Source organism: Condylura cristata, unplaced genomic scaffold (genome assembly GCF_000260355.1).
Source record: "Condylura cristata isolate star-nosed mole 26May11 unplaced genomic scaffold, ConCri1.0 scaffold00024, whole genome shotgun sequence".
Classification (NCBI taxonomy): Eukaryota; Metazoa; Chordata; class Mammalia; order Eulipotyphla; family Talpidae; genus Condylura; species Condylura cristata.
Genome location: NW_004567125.1, coordinates 6,413,880 through 6,430,584, shown reverse-complemented (window position 1 = coordinate 6,430,584; position 16,705 = coordinate 6,413,880). Strand labels below are relative to the sequence as shown.

General features: G+C 40.1%; 1 protein-coding gene and 1 long non-coding RNA gene across 2 annotated transcripts; one reads left to right on the top strand and one right to left on the bottom strand.

Annotated features, from left to right (window-relative positions):
• Nucleotides 1-2,411: 2,411 nt before the first annotated feature.
• Nucleotides 2,412-6,598, bottom strand: LOC105854020. The gene is made up of 3 exons (XR_001145747.1): nt 6,531-6,598; nt 6,185-6,313; nt 2,412-2,890 (listed from the first exon to the last, which is right to left on the bottom strand). It is a non-coding gene; the product is annotated as an uncharacterized LOC105854020 (long non-coding RNA).
• Nucleotides 6,599-6,666: 68 nt separating this feature from the next.
• Nucleotides 6,667-16,637, top strand: CCT6A (chaperonin containing TCP1, subunit 6A (zeta 1)). Its single transcript, XM_004688332.2, has 14 exons — nt 6,667-6,971; nt 7,362-7,425; nt 8,894-9,028; nt 10,404-10,577; nt 10,830-10,933; nt 11,534-11,644; nt 11,770-11,929; nt 12,020-12,102; nt 12,897-12,993; nt 13,297-13,444; nt 13,843-13,976; nt 14,485-14,587; nt 15,317-15,389; nt 15,628-16,637. Exons 1-14 carry the CDS (start codon nt 6,835-6,837, stop codon nt 15,698-15,700), a joined length of 1,596 nt encoding a protein of 531 aa, XP_004688389.1. The 5' UTR covers nt 6,667-6,834; the 3' UTR covers nt 15,701-16,637.
• Nucleotides 16,638-16,705: the final 68 nt, after the last annotated feature.

Here is a 16,705-nt window from a genome sequence, read left to right as displayed (position 1 = left end):
GTTCTGCTCCCCACTCTGTCTCTGGTGAATCTTCTCACTGCCCCTGCACCTCTGGCCAGTTCTGTATGCATAAATAAATAAACCTTTTGGGGGGAAAAAAAGACGAGGATCTTGTTTTTCAAGCAACACACTGCATTGTACAGCCTGCTCCACAACTCCATTTCCTTTATTTTAAAAAGATTTTAATTATGCATATAAGAGCTGGGGTGCAGGAGAGAGGTGAGGGGGTGAGAGGATTCACCAGAGACAGAATGGGGAGAACAGGCAGCTCTACTAAAATACACTGCTGAGGGGAGCAGTGGAGAAGAGAGGAGAGTTCTGCTGCACCAAGTGGGTCACCTCCGTGGCCAGAGATCTGTTAGTGGGTCATATCCCTGGCCAGATGTCAAACTTGAGCTGCAATGACTACAATTAGCTTCATAGTGCTGTGCTTTAACCGCTTATGCCACCCTCAAAGGGACCCATCAAGAACTGGGGTACAGGCCAGAGGTGCAAGGGGTGAGAGGCAGAGTGTGGAGGGGAGCAGTGGGCAAGACAGGAGAGGTCTGCTGTACTGTGTGGGTCACCTTCCTGGCCAGGGATCGAACTGGTGCTGCAATGGCTGTGGATAGCTTCATAACGCTGTGCTTTAATCCCTTGCACCACCAGCAAGGGCCTATATATATATTTTAAATATATATTTTTAAATTATCTTAAGAGGTCTTACCTATGAGAATATGCGATCAAAGTGTTTTAGTTGTATGTTTGTTTCTTTAGTAAACTGGGAAGTCTTTGAAGAAAAGGATCTTCTCTTTTCATGTGTAATTTCCCCCAGTATAGTACTTTGTTACGTGGTAAACACTCATAGAAGGAATAGGCAAGAACTGAGGAACACTAGCCCAAACCAATATTAATACTTCACCTCCTCCTTCCTAACCTTCTCCATTTCTGGAATTTCCTTGACCTCTTCAGATCCCTAGACTAGAAATGTAAATATGTAACACATATTTTGAAATTTTGTCAATTTTTTTTGGTCAGGAATCCCTCTCATCCTTCAAGTTTTACTATCTATTCTTCTATTGCTTTGATTTGAATCTCCCATCTATTTAAAAGTATGTTTTACCAAAAAAGTGATACATGCTTAAAGTATATTTTGAAAGCAATCAAGTCTCAAAACAACAGCAATACGAACAGCAGATTTTTTTTATTTTGTAAGTTTATTTTTCCATCATTTTGTACATTTTTTTCCCATCTCAATTGTAATCCCCGCGGTTTCCCATCACCGAGTCACCCGTGTGCCATCACCATAACCTCGCGTACTTCCCTCCCCACCCCACCCCCGTTTTTGATCCCATTCCCCACTCCACCCCAGCAAAATGTCTCTGGTGTATGGTTCGAACAGCAGATTTTTAAAAACTAGATAATTCTATCACAGAATTTTGCAAAAATAGCCAGAAAAAGACTGGGAAAAAGACTGATAAAAGAGGACCTAGCTCTACCAAATTTTGAGCTATACTATAAAATTACAGTAAATAAAACTATATGGTGTTGCCTCTCAAATAAACAGAGCTATGAGACAGAATATATAGTCCAAAGTAGATCCAAATATATCTAGAAATGTAATATATGCTAATAATTACATTATACATTAATGATAGACAACATGAACTATTCTGGATTCTGAGTTTTGTTTTTTCAAATACTGATAATCAATCCTCAGAGACTGACTCTGATTCTCCAACAGCAACTGTTAGATTCTCCAATACTAATTGGGTTTCCAATAACTCATCAATTTTTACATTATCAGGAGTTGACCCAGTTAAGGGCTTGGTCCCCAAAACTGCCTCCACCTTAAATCCCATTGCATGTTCCAGGTCCCCCACAATTTTGTCAACTTGGTTATAATTCCCATAATCACCTCAGATTCAAAAATTTGTGAGACCAACTCAGAACTCAAGAAGCCACTTTACCTTGGCTTAGTGATTTATTACAGAACTCAGGAACAGCCAAATGGAAGAGAAGCACAGGACAAGGAATTGGGGAAAATGCAGAGCTTCCAGTCTACCCACCCTAGTTACTCACGTGTTTATAACCTATCTGCAGTCCCGTTCTATTCCTCAAGGTTGGGGGCACTGAACTAGGAATTCCTACCTTCTAATCACTAGTCTTTCTAGTGACCAGTCCCCATCTTCAGGCTAACTAGGGACTCCATCATGACCCACAGCTCATTAGCAGGCTCCAGGAGATTCTAAGTATGTTATTATGGATAGCAGGAGATGACCCTAATATTCAGGAAACCAATGGTTTTAGAGTTTTTGTGTCAGACAGCAGGGACAAAGGCCAAATATTTATTTTTATTACACCACAGATTTTTATCTCATTCCTTTCCAAAATAAATTCCAAGTGAGTCCATTTAAAATGAAAACCAAAACCCTAAAAATATAAAACATGAGAAATTTAAAATTTTAAGTGTGTAAGATCAGTTTAAAATGGAATAACATACAATCTAGATGGCCATAAAAGAAATTCAAGGATACATCTGACCACCTGAAAAAAAATTAATGTTTAATTAGAAAAAAGGCATAAATAACAAATATGAACAATATTGGGACAAGTTAATTGCAACACAGAAAACACAAAGAGCTCCTATAAATCCGTGAGAAACCAAAGACAAAAGGCATGAGTACACAGTTCACAGAAAAAACTATAAATGGCTCTTACATGTAATAAAACACCCAGCTTCACTGTTCTTTCCCCCTCTTGCCTGAGGCAAGGTCTTAAATTCCAGTTTGCTTCCACTAGAGGCTGCACTTATGACAGACTATGCAGGCTCTTCGGTTTGCCATCCCAAGCTGCAAGCAGGAGACACATATCCATGTTGCCCTCCAGAAGGCTCTGTCCCAGATTTCTCCTGTGAAGACACCATTGAGGATGTGCAGTTGATAAACCCTGGTCAAGGTGTGGGTGTCATGCCCTAGACATCAGTAGTATAAGTAAGCGCCACCCTTATCTGGGATGTATAAGCTGGAGTGGTACTGCAGACAATCGCTATCACCTCTGATGCTGTCTTCTGGGCTGAGTCCCTCTAGGAGGACATGTAGTAGATGATTTTCCCTTAGCACATTTAAAGATACGCCGTCTTCTCAGCAGTGATCCTAGGTGGCAGTACAATCATGACCTCATGGTCAATTCAGGTGGGTAAAGCTTGTTGGATGGTTTCTGGCAGTCATCTGAGTCCTACTTGTTGAATATTGCATCAGAGACATGGAGGCCATCCCAATGGGCAGCACATTCCACAAAAATGCCACTCTCTGGCTTCCTGATTTCTCAGTTGGGTTTATAGGTTGCAGATGTTTACTTTTGTCAACCAAGACTGACCACACCTGGCTATGCAGATGCTACTGTTTAAGACCTTGGATGAAGCTGACTGATGTCATTCTTCCCTAGAATGTGCCTCCAAATTATAAATTTTGTTCATAAATTTGCATATTATAATTCTAGGAGGATGTATATGTGTGTGTGTGCATATATATGTGTGTGTGTGTGTATGACATATTGCTAAAGATGTGTGTGTATGACACATATATTGTCATCTTGTTAAAGATGACAACTAGAAAAAAATTCCAGTATGCATTGTGGATAATTCTAGTATTCTTTAAATTGCATTATATTTTGATCTTGATTTTTTTGGGGGTCCCCTTAAATTTTGTACCTTGAGAGTAAAAGTCTTTTCACTCCCCCTTTCCACACCTGCAAACAGATGTGTGCATTATACAATCTTCATCTCTGTTCATTTCTTCTCGTACTTCTCTAACAGTAGTTAAAATAAATCTGCACACACATCAATATTTACAAAACTAATCATGAGTCTTCCACTTCACATTGCTATTTCTCAAACTTGTACGGATCCTTTTATGATTCTCAAAAACACAAAACCACTTAAAAGCGTTACATATCAGAATATTCACTACAGTCTGAATAGGAGACTGGGAACAACCTAAATGTCAATGAGGAGGTGACTGATCTACTTTGTCATTCTTACAAAAAACATCACTGTTAAGAAGAATGAAGAATCTCTATTTTTATCAAGATGATACATTTTCCCAAATACTTTTAAGTATAATACAACTACAGTATATAAATACTGTGTATTATAAAATGCCGTTGTAAGAAAATGCTTATACATACAAGTAGCTATGTATATGCTTAGCAGCTGGACGATTCAGAATATGTAAAGGTAACAATATGGAAGAAGCTGAACTACTCTCATATATTCTATGACACTTCCCTATACATCAAGGCAAATCAGGTAACTTTTTTCCTTAGTTCCCCCTGCTTGATATGCACAGCATCATAGAAGTGGCTGCATTCAGCGTGACTTTGCAGGTGTATCTATCATGATGGATTAAAAAATATTGGTAGTGGTAACAGTATGGAACCCTATGGAAGAAGTAAAGGAGGGTTTATTTTTTACCATATACTTTTGGCAATTTTTGAGTCTTAGCAATTTTCATTATTATTTATTAAAAAAAAAAATGTGGGCCCTCTCTGGTGACACAGTGGGTTAAAGCACAGCACTAAGAAGCTTAAGCCACTTCCATATGAGTTCGAGCCCCGCCTGCCCGGGGGGCGGAGATCCACATGGTGTGGCAGACCCTGGCAGACCCGCTGCTCCCCTCAGCAGTGTACTTCTTCGATCTGCCTGTTCTGCTCCCCACTCTGGTGAATTCTTACCCTCTGCACATCTGGCCTGTACCCCAGTTCTGCATGAATAAATAAATCTTTTAAAAAGTAATAAGAAATAAAAACTGTAATAACTATTTGTATACTAAGAAACAACTGCACACATCTTTCAGGTTTTCTTTAATCTTAAAAAGGAATTCTCCTAAAGGTTAGCTACCTGCTCATGTTTGAGTTTACTTTTTAAAATTTATTATTTATGCATACAGAACTGGGGTACAGGCCAGAAGTGCAAGGGTGGTGAGAGGATTCACCAGAGACAGAGTGGGGAATAGAACACGCAGCAGACTGACGAAGTACATTGTTGAGGGGAGCAGTGGGCAGGTCGAAGAGGTCTGCCACTCCATATGGGTCACCTCCCTGGCTGGGATCTAACTTGTGCTGCAGTGGTATGGTCAGCTTCCTAGTGCTGCACTTTAACTTGCTGTGCCACCAGGGAGGGCTCTTTGGGATACCCAGGGACCCCAAAACTTTATGGGGTGAATGTTCTAAAAGGTTTGTAGCCATCTGCATGCATATAGGCAAAGGAAGCACTTATAAAATATACTTATAAAATCGGTGTGGGGAAGAGAAAAAAGTATTGCAAATAATAGTTTCCCAATAAAACAAAAAGTTACCCATCCAACCAAACAGGATTGGCTCAAAGCTCAGAGCCTGAGGCCCAAAAGCTTGCCACAAGGCTAATGTCCCTTCTGGCAGGTAATCCCAGAGAGGTGGGACAGAAAGAGACTCAGAATTCAAAATGGACCACACAGTCCACTATAAAGTTAAGATAACGGGCTGTTGGCCCTTCCTGGTGGCGCAGCGGGTTAAAACACAGCACTGAGAATCTAAAGCCGCTTCCGCATGAGGCATGAGTTGCATGAGGCATGAGTTCGCTTCCCGCCTGCCCCGGAAGTGATCACATGGCGCGGCAGACCTCTCCTGACCCGCCCGCTGCTCCCCTCAGCAGTGGACTTCTTCATCGATCTGCCTGTTATGTTCCCTTCTCTGTCTCTGATGAAGCTTCTCGCCGCCTCTGGCCTGTACCCCAGTTCTGTATGCACAAATAAATAATTCTTTAAAAAAAAAGATAACGGTCTGCCAAGTGTCTCTGTGGGGGTTAGGAACAGCTTCCCCTAGTGTGTCTCACTCACGTGTCTCTCTCTAGTGTTTCTACATGTTTCTCCTTATGTATCTCCTCTAGCACTATTAAGGTGCAAGCGAAAGCTGGAAAAGCAAGCGCACGAGAGCATGTACATGTTCTGCTATAAACCAAACACTGTTTCATCCCAGCTCTAGTTTCCAGCAGCTCTCGTGCTGTTCAGGAAGTCAGGTTTAAGGTACGATGGGAGTTGTGATTCTCCCAGCCTCTTTGGAATGTGGGTGGATGTAGTCGAAAAAGCTTTGGGCGTGGATTAAGGGTGGACTGACTCTTTGCTTCTTCCTCAACTGTCATCGCACCTGTGCTGGGGCTTTGCATTACCTCTCTTTATCTTCCCTCAGTTTGAAGCACCAGGCCTCCCTCCTGGGGAAGGGTGCTTATCAGGTTCACATGTGGATTCCTATAGCACCTAGGACGCCTTCAAGCACACGGTATTCAGTCAAGAAATCTCTAGTGAAAAGAATAAAAAAAAAAAAAAGCAAGGGTGAATCCACGATGGGCAAGCCTCGCGCGGGAGGAAGACCACTTTCGCCCAGTAGTCCAATACCCCCAGGGACGCGCCGCCAGCTCCGGCCACGCCCCGATGGGTGCGACCCGTGGGCCAACCTCGCGCAGAGGGGCCCAGAGACCCCGCCCCGCTGACGTCCCGGGGTCCCGGTCCGCAAACCTGGGTCCTGGCCCGGGGCGACCGGAACCGGCGAGCCCTTATTGCAGAGCACAAGCTCCTCCCGCGCGCAATGGCGCCGCCGGTAAGGAGCGAGGGGCGGCGCCACAGGCGACGGTGCGGCCGCGATCCAATGAGCGGCGCCGACCGACCTGTGGCCCAATGGCGGCGGCGCGCGGGCACGCAGGGGGCGGGGCGGGTGCGCCCGACTTTTCCAGAAGACCCGGATCGCTCTTCTCGGCCACGCTGAGCCGGCTTCAGGCGTTCCGCGCGCCGGCTCTCCTCCCCTTCCTCTCTTGGGTCAGCAATGGCGGCCGTGAAGACCCTGAATCCCAAGGCTGAGGTGGCTCGAGCCCAGGCGGCGTTGGCGGTCAACATCTCCGCGGCCCGGGGCCTGCAGGATGTACTGAGGACCAACTTGGGGCCTAAAGGCACCATGAAGATGTAAGGCGGGGCTGGCGGGGACAGCCGGGCGGGTACCGCGCGCCCCGCGGGCCTGGAATCGGGGCCCGCCACTTCCGGGCCTCCGCGCTCGCCGCTGGGCCCTTCTCCTTGTCCCGGGGCTCGATCCAATTACCTACCCCGGCCTTGACCGCTTGTAATCGACGCCGTCTCCTCGGAGAACAAAGCTGCCCGCGTGCGCGGCGCACCCTTCCCTCTGGGACTTGGGCGCCCTGGAGGACTGGGAAAACTCTGAGGGGCGGGGGTGGGCACTGCACCACTCCTGCCACCGCGGGGAAGCAGCCCCGTGGCCCCGGCTCCCGAGCACCTAGAAGGAGCCGGGTGTATGGGATGCTTAAAAGTCACACTGATTCTTTCCTGTCCACCGAGCAGGCTTGTGTCTGGTGCTGGCGATATCAAGCTTACTAAAGACGGGAATGTGCTTCTTCATGAAATGGTGAGAGGCTGCTATATTGGGTCCAGAATGTCTTGGTTTTCTGTGGTGCGTTTGATTCGCAGGCAGGTTTTTAACGTTCATGCCTTAGGTAAGAGGAAAGTACAGTTACCAGCTCTCAACAGATACTCTTTTCTTTAGAGAGTGTTGGAAAGGAATATGACTAGTAGTACGGCAGCACTATTACTGTTACAACAAGGAGCCCTGGCGTCTGGGAGACTTGTTTTTAAATCCCTACTCTTTGCAGTTACATTCTTTGTTGAGGGTTGTAATTATGAGATTCTAATAAAATCTGAGACCTATTGATACAATAAGGCAAAAGGCCACGGAATGGCCTTTTGTTTCTTTTTAAAACATAGTTTCTCCACTGTTAGATCTCAATTCTCCATTTTACTTGGTGAACACTTAAAATTCTGTGCTATTTGTGAAGTCCCCGTAATCAAAACTATGAAATTATTGTGAGAAGTAACGTTCTAGTCATTCCTAAATTCCCCAAGCCTGGCAGTCCAAATCTAAAAAGAGAAAATGACTTTACTGTGTCTGAGTTCAGAATAAAATAGGTTTTGTTAGTAATATATCGTGCTTATAAATCTACACATTTGTACATTAAGGGTTAACTGACCTAGAATATGTAGATTTGTTTGTTTATAATGGGCTAAATTGTGGCCTGTGCTAAAAGAACAATTGGAGTTATAGTTTAGTATGATGTCACAGAAAATCTGTCCCTATATGGCTTTGTTTGTACTTGATTTTTTTATTGTATACAACAAATATAAAGACATGAAGCCCTTATGATTTAACAAGAAGCTTGAAGTGAACACAGTGAGAAGCGTACAGCCTCACCTAAGCAGTATTCTTGCCAAAAGCCTTAACATCAGGTAATGTAGATAGAGAAGTCTGCAAAATGATTCCCTAGATTCTTAAAACTCAGTAGTCTCAAAAAGGAAGTGAAGTAGTACAGACACCTTTTGGGGGACTCTATAGTTAAGACTTTGGGGGTGACATAGGAGATAATATCCTGGTTTTCTCAAATCTATAGTTATGTAGCACCTACTGATATTTGCTACAAGAGTTGTTTGGGTTTGGTCAATGCCAAGTAATAGTGGAGGCTGCTGGACTTTAGTTTTAGAAGGCTTCTGGCTTATTCTCAGAGGAGCAAATAGACTTGTCGAAGAGGAATGCATGGGTTTGAAATTGTTACTGTTTCGCTCATATATGTTAACTGATCCTTAAATCTCCTTATCACTAAAGGAGGGATAATCTGAGAAATAAATAGATTTATACAGGAAAATGATTCGGTCATAAACTTGATAAGCAAAATCCATTAATGGTAATTTTAATCAGCTATAATGCAGTTGAAAATTAGGATAATTTGGGCAGATAAATAGTTCTTAACCCTTCATACATTTTACTTAAGGTATATTTGGGCTGCTTCATGTTAGATTTAAGATTTTTTTTTTCCCTATTTCAGCAAATTCAGCACCCAACGGCCTCCTTAATAGCCAAAGTGGCAACAGCCCAGGATGACATAACTGGTGATGGTACCACTTCGAATGTCCTAATCATTGGAGAGCTGTTGAAACAAGCGGATCTCTACATTTCTGAAGTATACATGACCTAGTGTTTTTTTAATATTTTATTTTGTGTGATCTGAGTTTTATTTATACAGATTCATGTGTTAATAATGACTGAGGCCATATAGCAGAATATGAAGTTCAGGTGGCTTAGAGAACTAGTGGTTATTAAAATTTTTTTTTTATGTATATAAGAGCTGGGGTACAGATCAGAGGTGCAGGGCATGAGAGGATTCGCCAGAGACATCAGTGTGCAGAATAGGCAGATTGACTTTGGTACACTGCTGAGGGAAGCAGTGGGCAGGACAGGAAAGGTCTGTCACGTCATGTGGGTCAGCTCCCTGGCCAGGGGTCGAACTCTTGTTACAGTGGTTGTGGCTAGTTTCATAGTGCTGTACCAGAGAGGGCCCCAAAGAACTAGTGTTTTTTATCCTGATCTGACACAAATAATTATGCTTATGAACATGTTTTAGGGAATACTTCTTGGCCTGAAAGTTTCTTATCCAGTTGCATGGTGTGTATAATTTATCTATAACATCAGTTAAAAACTGGGATCTAAAAATGAGATACTAAGGACGGGGCATTTTTTATAACATGAAAACTTAACATTTTAAGAATTTCACAACACTTTTTGTCCTAATATTTCTAGGTTAGAGCCTCCCTGGTGGAGTGGCATAAGGGGTTAATTCTCAGCATTATGAAGCTATCTGCAGCACAAGTTTGATTCCCCAGCCCAACACATATGGTGCAGAATACCTCACGTGGCTCACCCACTGCTGCCCTCAGCAGTGTATTTCTGCTCCTCACTGTCTCTGGTGAATCCTCTCAACACCACTTCTCTCCCCCTGAGCCCTGCACCTCTGGCCTACACCCCAGTTCTTGTATGCATAATGCATAAATAAATAAATCTTTTTTTAAGAAAAAGTTCCAAGATTAAAGCAAGTTCAGTGAAAACTAATCTGATATCAAGGAGAATTTCCTGGGAAGAGAGAAAATAGACTCTTAATCTCCCCTTTTATTTTTATTAGTAATGATACAAAGTAATTTCAGATTACCAGTAGAAATGCTGTAATGGTTCTATTGACTATAGGCTGTTATGACAGTTTTGAGGTTTTTGGCATTAATCTTTGTGGTTTGCACAGTGAACACCCAAGTGTGCTTTATAGTTCTCTTGGCTTTGACTCTGTGCTAGAGCAATGTCTGTTCTTTACCTCTGCATTGAAAGGCTTATTTATCCTTTTAAATGTATTCAGAAAGTCAGCACATTAAGTTACTTGAATTAAAAGGTATGAGTCATCCAGAATCTCCCTTCAAAGCTATCTTTATCATGAACTATAGTTGCATTTAATTGAACTCGAATGTCAGTGGTGATTTTGTAATTGTGTGTGTATTATGTATAAATTATAGGGTCTTCATCCCAGAATAATAACAGAAGGATTTGAAGCTGCAAAGGAAAAAGCACTGCAGTTTTTGGAACAAGTCAAAGTAAGCAAAGAGATGGACAGGGAAACACTAATAGATGTGGCCAGAACATCTCTACGTACTAAAGTTCACGCTGAGCTTGCTGATGTCCTCACAGAGGTATGTACTAAGTTTGGTGTGTGTCTGCTACAGTATGTCTGTAGAAAATCCCATTGTTACGTATTTCAGTAGGGTATAATCTGAAACTTTGCAGTGTTATACTGTTGTTGGAAAAAAAGTAGATTTATTTTTAATAACCTGAGCTATGCTTCCAAAAAGTAAAGAAACTGGCTAAATTTTCTGAAGATATAGCAACATTAGTGCCTTCACTTATGCAAATCAGATTCACTTAATGGTAATACTCTATTGCAGGCAGTTGTGGACTCCATTTTGGCCATTAAAAAACAAGATGAACCTATTGACCTCTTCATGGTTGAGATTATGGAAATGAAACATAAATCTGAAACTGATACAAGGTAGGTGGTACAGTGCTAATAAGTGTGTTCACAGATTTTCTAGGTTTTTTACAGTACATACTTTCTGGCTGTTTTTTTTTTTTTTGTCTGAATAAATGTGTATTGCCAATGTATATGTTATATTTATCCTGTAATGTTTCTTGAAATTGGCATATGTTCTTAGAGCAGTTCTGGAAAATTTCCATAACTCAGTTGGCATGTACTGGGAAGTGTTGGATACAAAATATACAAGGCAGGCAGGGGCTGTTGGAATTTTTAAATTATCTTTTTAATTTGGAGGCCTAATTTGAAAATATCAGAGGAAGTAATCACAGTTCGATAGTCTACCAGTTAGTTTTCTGTAAAGATAGAGTTGTTTTGTTTGAATGCCTTGCTTTTGTCATGTTCTGGGGTACTACATTTTCACAGTTGAAATTAACCTTGGCTTCATCCAAAACTCATACTCACTTAAGTAACTTAAGAAATAAAGCCGATGGCATGAAAAAAATAAGTGTAGTTTCAAATTCAGTATTTTAATTTGTTGGTCTGTGTTATATCCCATTAGGAAATCAATAAATATATATTTTTTTTATCAATAAATATTTTTATATGTTGTGACAGCTTAATAAGAGGTCTTGTTTTGGACCATGGAGCACGACATCCTGATATGAAGAAAAGAGTAGAAGATGCATACATCCTCACCTGTAATGTGTCGTTGGAATATGAAAAAACGTAAGTTTATACTCCCTTACAAATGGAATAGAGAATAAATAGATGAGGAGGTCACTTTGTGAGACTCAGTTTCCCCACTGTAAGCATAATAATTCCCCTTTCTTTAACTTTTATTTTTTTAATAGAGAAGTGAATTCTGGCTTTTTTTACAAGAGTGCAGAAGAGAGAGAGAAACTAGTAAAAGCTGAAAGAAAATTCATTGAAGATAGAGTTAAAAAAATAATAGAACTGAAAAAGAAAGTTTGTGGTGATTCAAATAAAGGATTTGTTGTTATTAATCAAAAGGTGAGAAAAATTTTGAATTGTGAACTAGTGTGTCGTTTTTATTCTTAAGATGAATGATAATGAAAAATGAAACTTTTGCTTTTATTGCAGGGAATTGACCCCTTTTCCTTAGATGCTCTTGCTAAAGAAGGCATAGTGGCTCTGCGCAGAGCTAAAAGGAGAAATATGGAAAGGTATGGCTAACAGATTGGTGTGAATTTTACTTGTGTTGAAAATTAACTGGATTCATACCTGTTTCCCTTGTTTTTCTATTCTTTTTTTCTTTTTCTTTTTTTGGAAAACTGCAGTTTTAAGCTAACTGCTATAGAATAAAAATATTCTTAAAATAGTGATTGTGCAAGTCAACTGAGCTTTTTTTTTTTTTAAAGATTGATTTATTTTTGCATACAAGAACTGGGGTACAGGTCAGAGGTGTGAGGGGTGAGAAGATTCACCAAAGACATAGTGGGCAGCAGTAGGCAGATGTATTGAAACAAACTGCTGAAGGGAGCAGCAGGTGAGACAGGAAAGGTCTGCTCTTTTACGTGGGCCCCCTCCCTGGCCAGGGATCCAACTCTGCTGCAGGGGCTGCAGATAACTTCACAGTGCTGCAACACAACCCATTGCACCACCACCAGAGAAGGTCCTTAGATACATTTATTTTTAAACCATGAAAATACAGTACATATTTTTCTTGGAAGGGATTAGCATCCAGTGTTTCAAAGAAATACTACCAATGAGCTCACCAAAAAAAGCTCTTGTCCACCTTTAGATTTTTATATCAGAGAAGTATTTGCTGACTTGAGAAGAGGGGCTTGAATGGAAGCTTAGGAGAAAAACAGGTTTCAGCTGAAGGAAAAAGTTTTAAGTTAAAATACATTTTAGAATACAATTTTATAAGTAGTTGTAAAATAGTACAAAGTTACTAATTTCCTTAAATGTAACTGAAAATACCACATGCCTCTCAAAATCCTTTAATGTATTTCAGGCTGACACTTGCTTGTGGTGGGATAGCTCTAAATTCTTTTGATGACCTAAATCCCGAATGTTTGGGACATGCAGGACTTGTCTATGAGTATACACTGGTAAGTGTGTTTTCTTCCCCAAAGTAGTAAAATTTGGAAGAGTCATGAATTCTTGTAGTTAAAAATTCATTCAAATCAGAAATACACTTTGCTTTGTTTGGTTTACATGTTGTAATGATAAACCATTGATGGGAAAGTCACATTTCTTTGGAAAAAATCACATATAAGCAATAATCTCTTTTAATATGTTCAGTGGTAATTCCCTATAAACATGCTGTTTATCAATTCTTCATAACCCTCTCTACTGTTCTTATTATATGCAACTGTATCCTGTTCTTGAAAATATTTTTATCTTTTACACAGGGAGAAGAGAAATTCACCTTCATTGAGAAATGCAATAATCCTCGCTCTGTGACATTATTGGTCAAAGGACCAAATAAGCACACTCTCACTCAGATCAAAGATGCAATAAGAGATGGTTTGAGAGCTGTTAAAAATGCTATTGATGATGGTAGATCCTTATTTTAATTATATTCTTGCTAGTCTAAAAGGCATGGCTGAATACTGTGTTCTTTTTATCAGTAATTTACACAGCCAGACACCATGCAAAAGTAGTTCTCCCTTTGAAATGACTGATGGTATGTTACGTTTCATCATGGCATACCTTTATTAAAAGTGGATACAAATAAGGGCTGATAGAGCTTCCAAGTCCTAGTTAAATTGAAAATCTGTTATGTTGCTTGTATTATTTTCAAATATAATATTATAATTGCTATTAGTCAATTCTTAAAAAATTAATGGCTTTTATATATGTGTTATTGTGTTTTTATATAAATATATATTTTTTTAATTGACTCTACAGTTTTCTTTGCATTAGCTTAGTTTTTGTCTTTTCCACCTACTTCACAGGCTGTGTAGTGCCAGGTGCTGGTGCAATAGAAGTCGCAATGGCAGAAGCCCTGGTTAAATACAAGTCCAGTGTAAAGGGCAGGGCCCAGCTTGGAGTCCAAGCATTTGCTGATGCCTTGCTCATTATTCCCAAGGTATGAATAACAATCAGTTTCCTAAACTGCACTGAAACTGTTCAACTGGTGAACCTTTTTGATAATGTAATGTGGGTTTCCTCTTAATGTGAATTTTATATAAACAGGGTTCATTTATTTTTTTCTCCTTAATACTAGAGTGGGGGTATCATTAGCCACATGTATTTGGTTCCTCCAGAAGGTGGACTTGACTATTTGACAGTTAAGAGGCTCTTAAGTGATATAGGCATTAACATTGTTGCACCAGCTTTTGCATTTTTTTAGACTATGATCCAATATCATGATTTTCTTTTATGTGATCATTTGGGTATATAGTTTATGTTCAGTATATTGCCAGGTTTGGGATACACAGAAAGTTGATCAGTAACATGTCTAGTGACTCTTTGAAGGGATACTATTCCTATCTTCATTTGGTAGGGTGTTTTGTTAACCAGAAATACTAACCATTTATTATAGACTATCAATTCTTAGGTCCTGTGTTTTTAATGATTAATTTTGTTTATTTTAGGTTCTTGCTCAGAATTCCGGTTTTGACCTTCAGGAAACACTAGTTAAAGTTCAAGCAGAACATTCGGAATCAGGTCAACTTGTGGGTGTGGACTTGAACACAGGTAGGAGAACAAAACTTTTTAAGGGTAGACCTAGATGGTCTAAGTCAGGGAAAATCAGGAAGGGAACATAATTGGAGACTAAAGCATCTAGAAGAGGTTTCTTGAATTGAGGGTGATGATAAACTCATTTTGACCAGATAGAGTTAAATTTAGTCTGTATTATTTAATCTGTCCAGAAAAAACGGAGATGTTTAAGCATTTGGTAATCAAATAGGGTATTCTTACCACTGACTCTGATGAGCCACTCATCAAAGATTCTGTACATAGGATTCAGGGTTTGGAGTACCAAATTGACAATTGGGGAACTGTGATTCTCATCTTTAATACTAGAAAAAATGAGAGTAATTGGTGATGGAGCAAAGTAATAACACAAAGTAATCTTCTCCTATAGGTAGTTTTCTGGTCTTAGACTGCTGAATTGTAGTGTTAAGAATGGTGGGTTAGGGGCCTCCCTAGTGTGCATGTGGTTAAGTCTCAGCACTGTGAAGTGGTCTGCTGCATGAGTTCAACCTACAGCCAGGGAGCTGCCTCACATGGCAGAGCAGCCCTCTCCTATTCAAACCATTGCTCCCCTTAACAGTGTATTTCAGTGGATCTGCCTGGTCTGTTCTCCACTCTTCTCTGGTGAATCTTTTCTACACCACACCCTCTACACTTCTGCCCTGTGCCCCAGCTCCTGTATGCATAAATAAATGAACCTTTAAAAAATAATAATGGATTACTTTTCAGGTGAGCCAATGGTAGCAGCAGAAGTTGGCATATGGGATAACTATTGTGTAAAAAAGCAGCTTCTTCACTCGTGGTAAGTTTGGGGAAACTAAAAATAATCTTTAGGGAATTGCCATTATCTTAATTGGGTATGTTCTGCTTAATTACCTTTTCCCTCAACCCCTGTAAAAGTATAGAAACTGGAACTAACCTTTGTTTGGGGAAGACTTGTAACATTTAAGTGGCTGAAATGTACACAGTTTAGTTGGAAATTGAGTTGAATTAGAGTTCATATATCAATCTGATCATGATTTTTTTTAATGCCCTCTTAGCACTGTGATTGCCACCAACATTCTCCTGGTTGATGAAATCATGCGAGCTGGAATGTCTTCTCTAAAAGGTTGAATTGAAGCTTCCCATATATCAACTGAAACATGAAGACTCAAGAGAGTGATCCTAAGATTCTAGCTGTGGAATTTTTGTCCAAGCTTCAAATGATTTTCAAAGGAATTTTCTTTTCCCATATGAGAAAAAAAGGAGGAAAATGCTGGCATCTGTTCAAATTCTGAAGTTCTGAAATTATAATTACAGTATTTTTTTAATTGCACTGAAGTATATACACATAAAGCAGGCCATTTCTATCCAAAGACCAGGATGTTTTGTTTTAGCTTCAGTGATAACAAAATACATGTCAGATAAGCATATGTTATCTTGTTATTAAATATTACTTGAAAAATGAATGGTTTAATAATTTCTTCTGATGTATTTTAATTTATCCAATAGTTCCCTATTGTTAAGCATTTAAGTTTTAAAATTTTATGCTTATATAACACTCAAGTAACACAAGATTTTGAAAGCATCCCTGTTTACTTGGTATAAATTCCTGTGGGTAAAACTCATTGGATCAGTTAGACTTCTTGCTTCTCAAGTAGCTTTGGAAATGCTCCCCCAAAAAGTTACCTTGTAGTGGGCAGAAAGATAGGTGAACTAGAGAAGCTGGAGGACTGAAAGAGCTACAACATTTATAAAGTGTTAAGAATAGAAACAGTGGCGCAGGCAAACAATACTGCTGAAGGCTTAAGTGATCAAGAGGCGAGGTAAAAGACAATTTGAGCAGGCCATACTTTTAACACCTCTGACCCTTTGCTTATGCTGCAGTGTCCATCTCACATCCTCTTGTCTTTTTCTAACCCAAGTTACTGTTCTACATATTTCAACAAACTTGTTTTTATACAGTTGGTATATCTTTGCAGTCCTTCAAGATAAAGTTGTTGCTAAGCTTTGTATTTTGAGAACTTGGCAGTTGGCCTACAGTGAGTGTGCAATAAATGTTAAGTTGAAACCTTTTTTGTGATTTTGCGGTGGTATTCCAGGAATCTGAATGTACTTGGGGTAGAAAATGAGACCAGA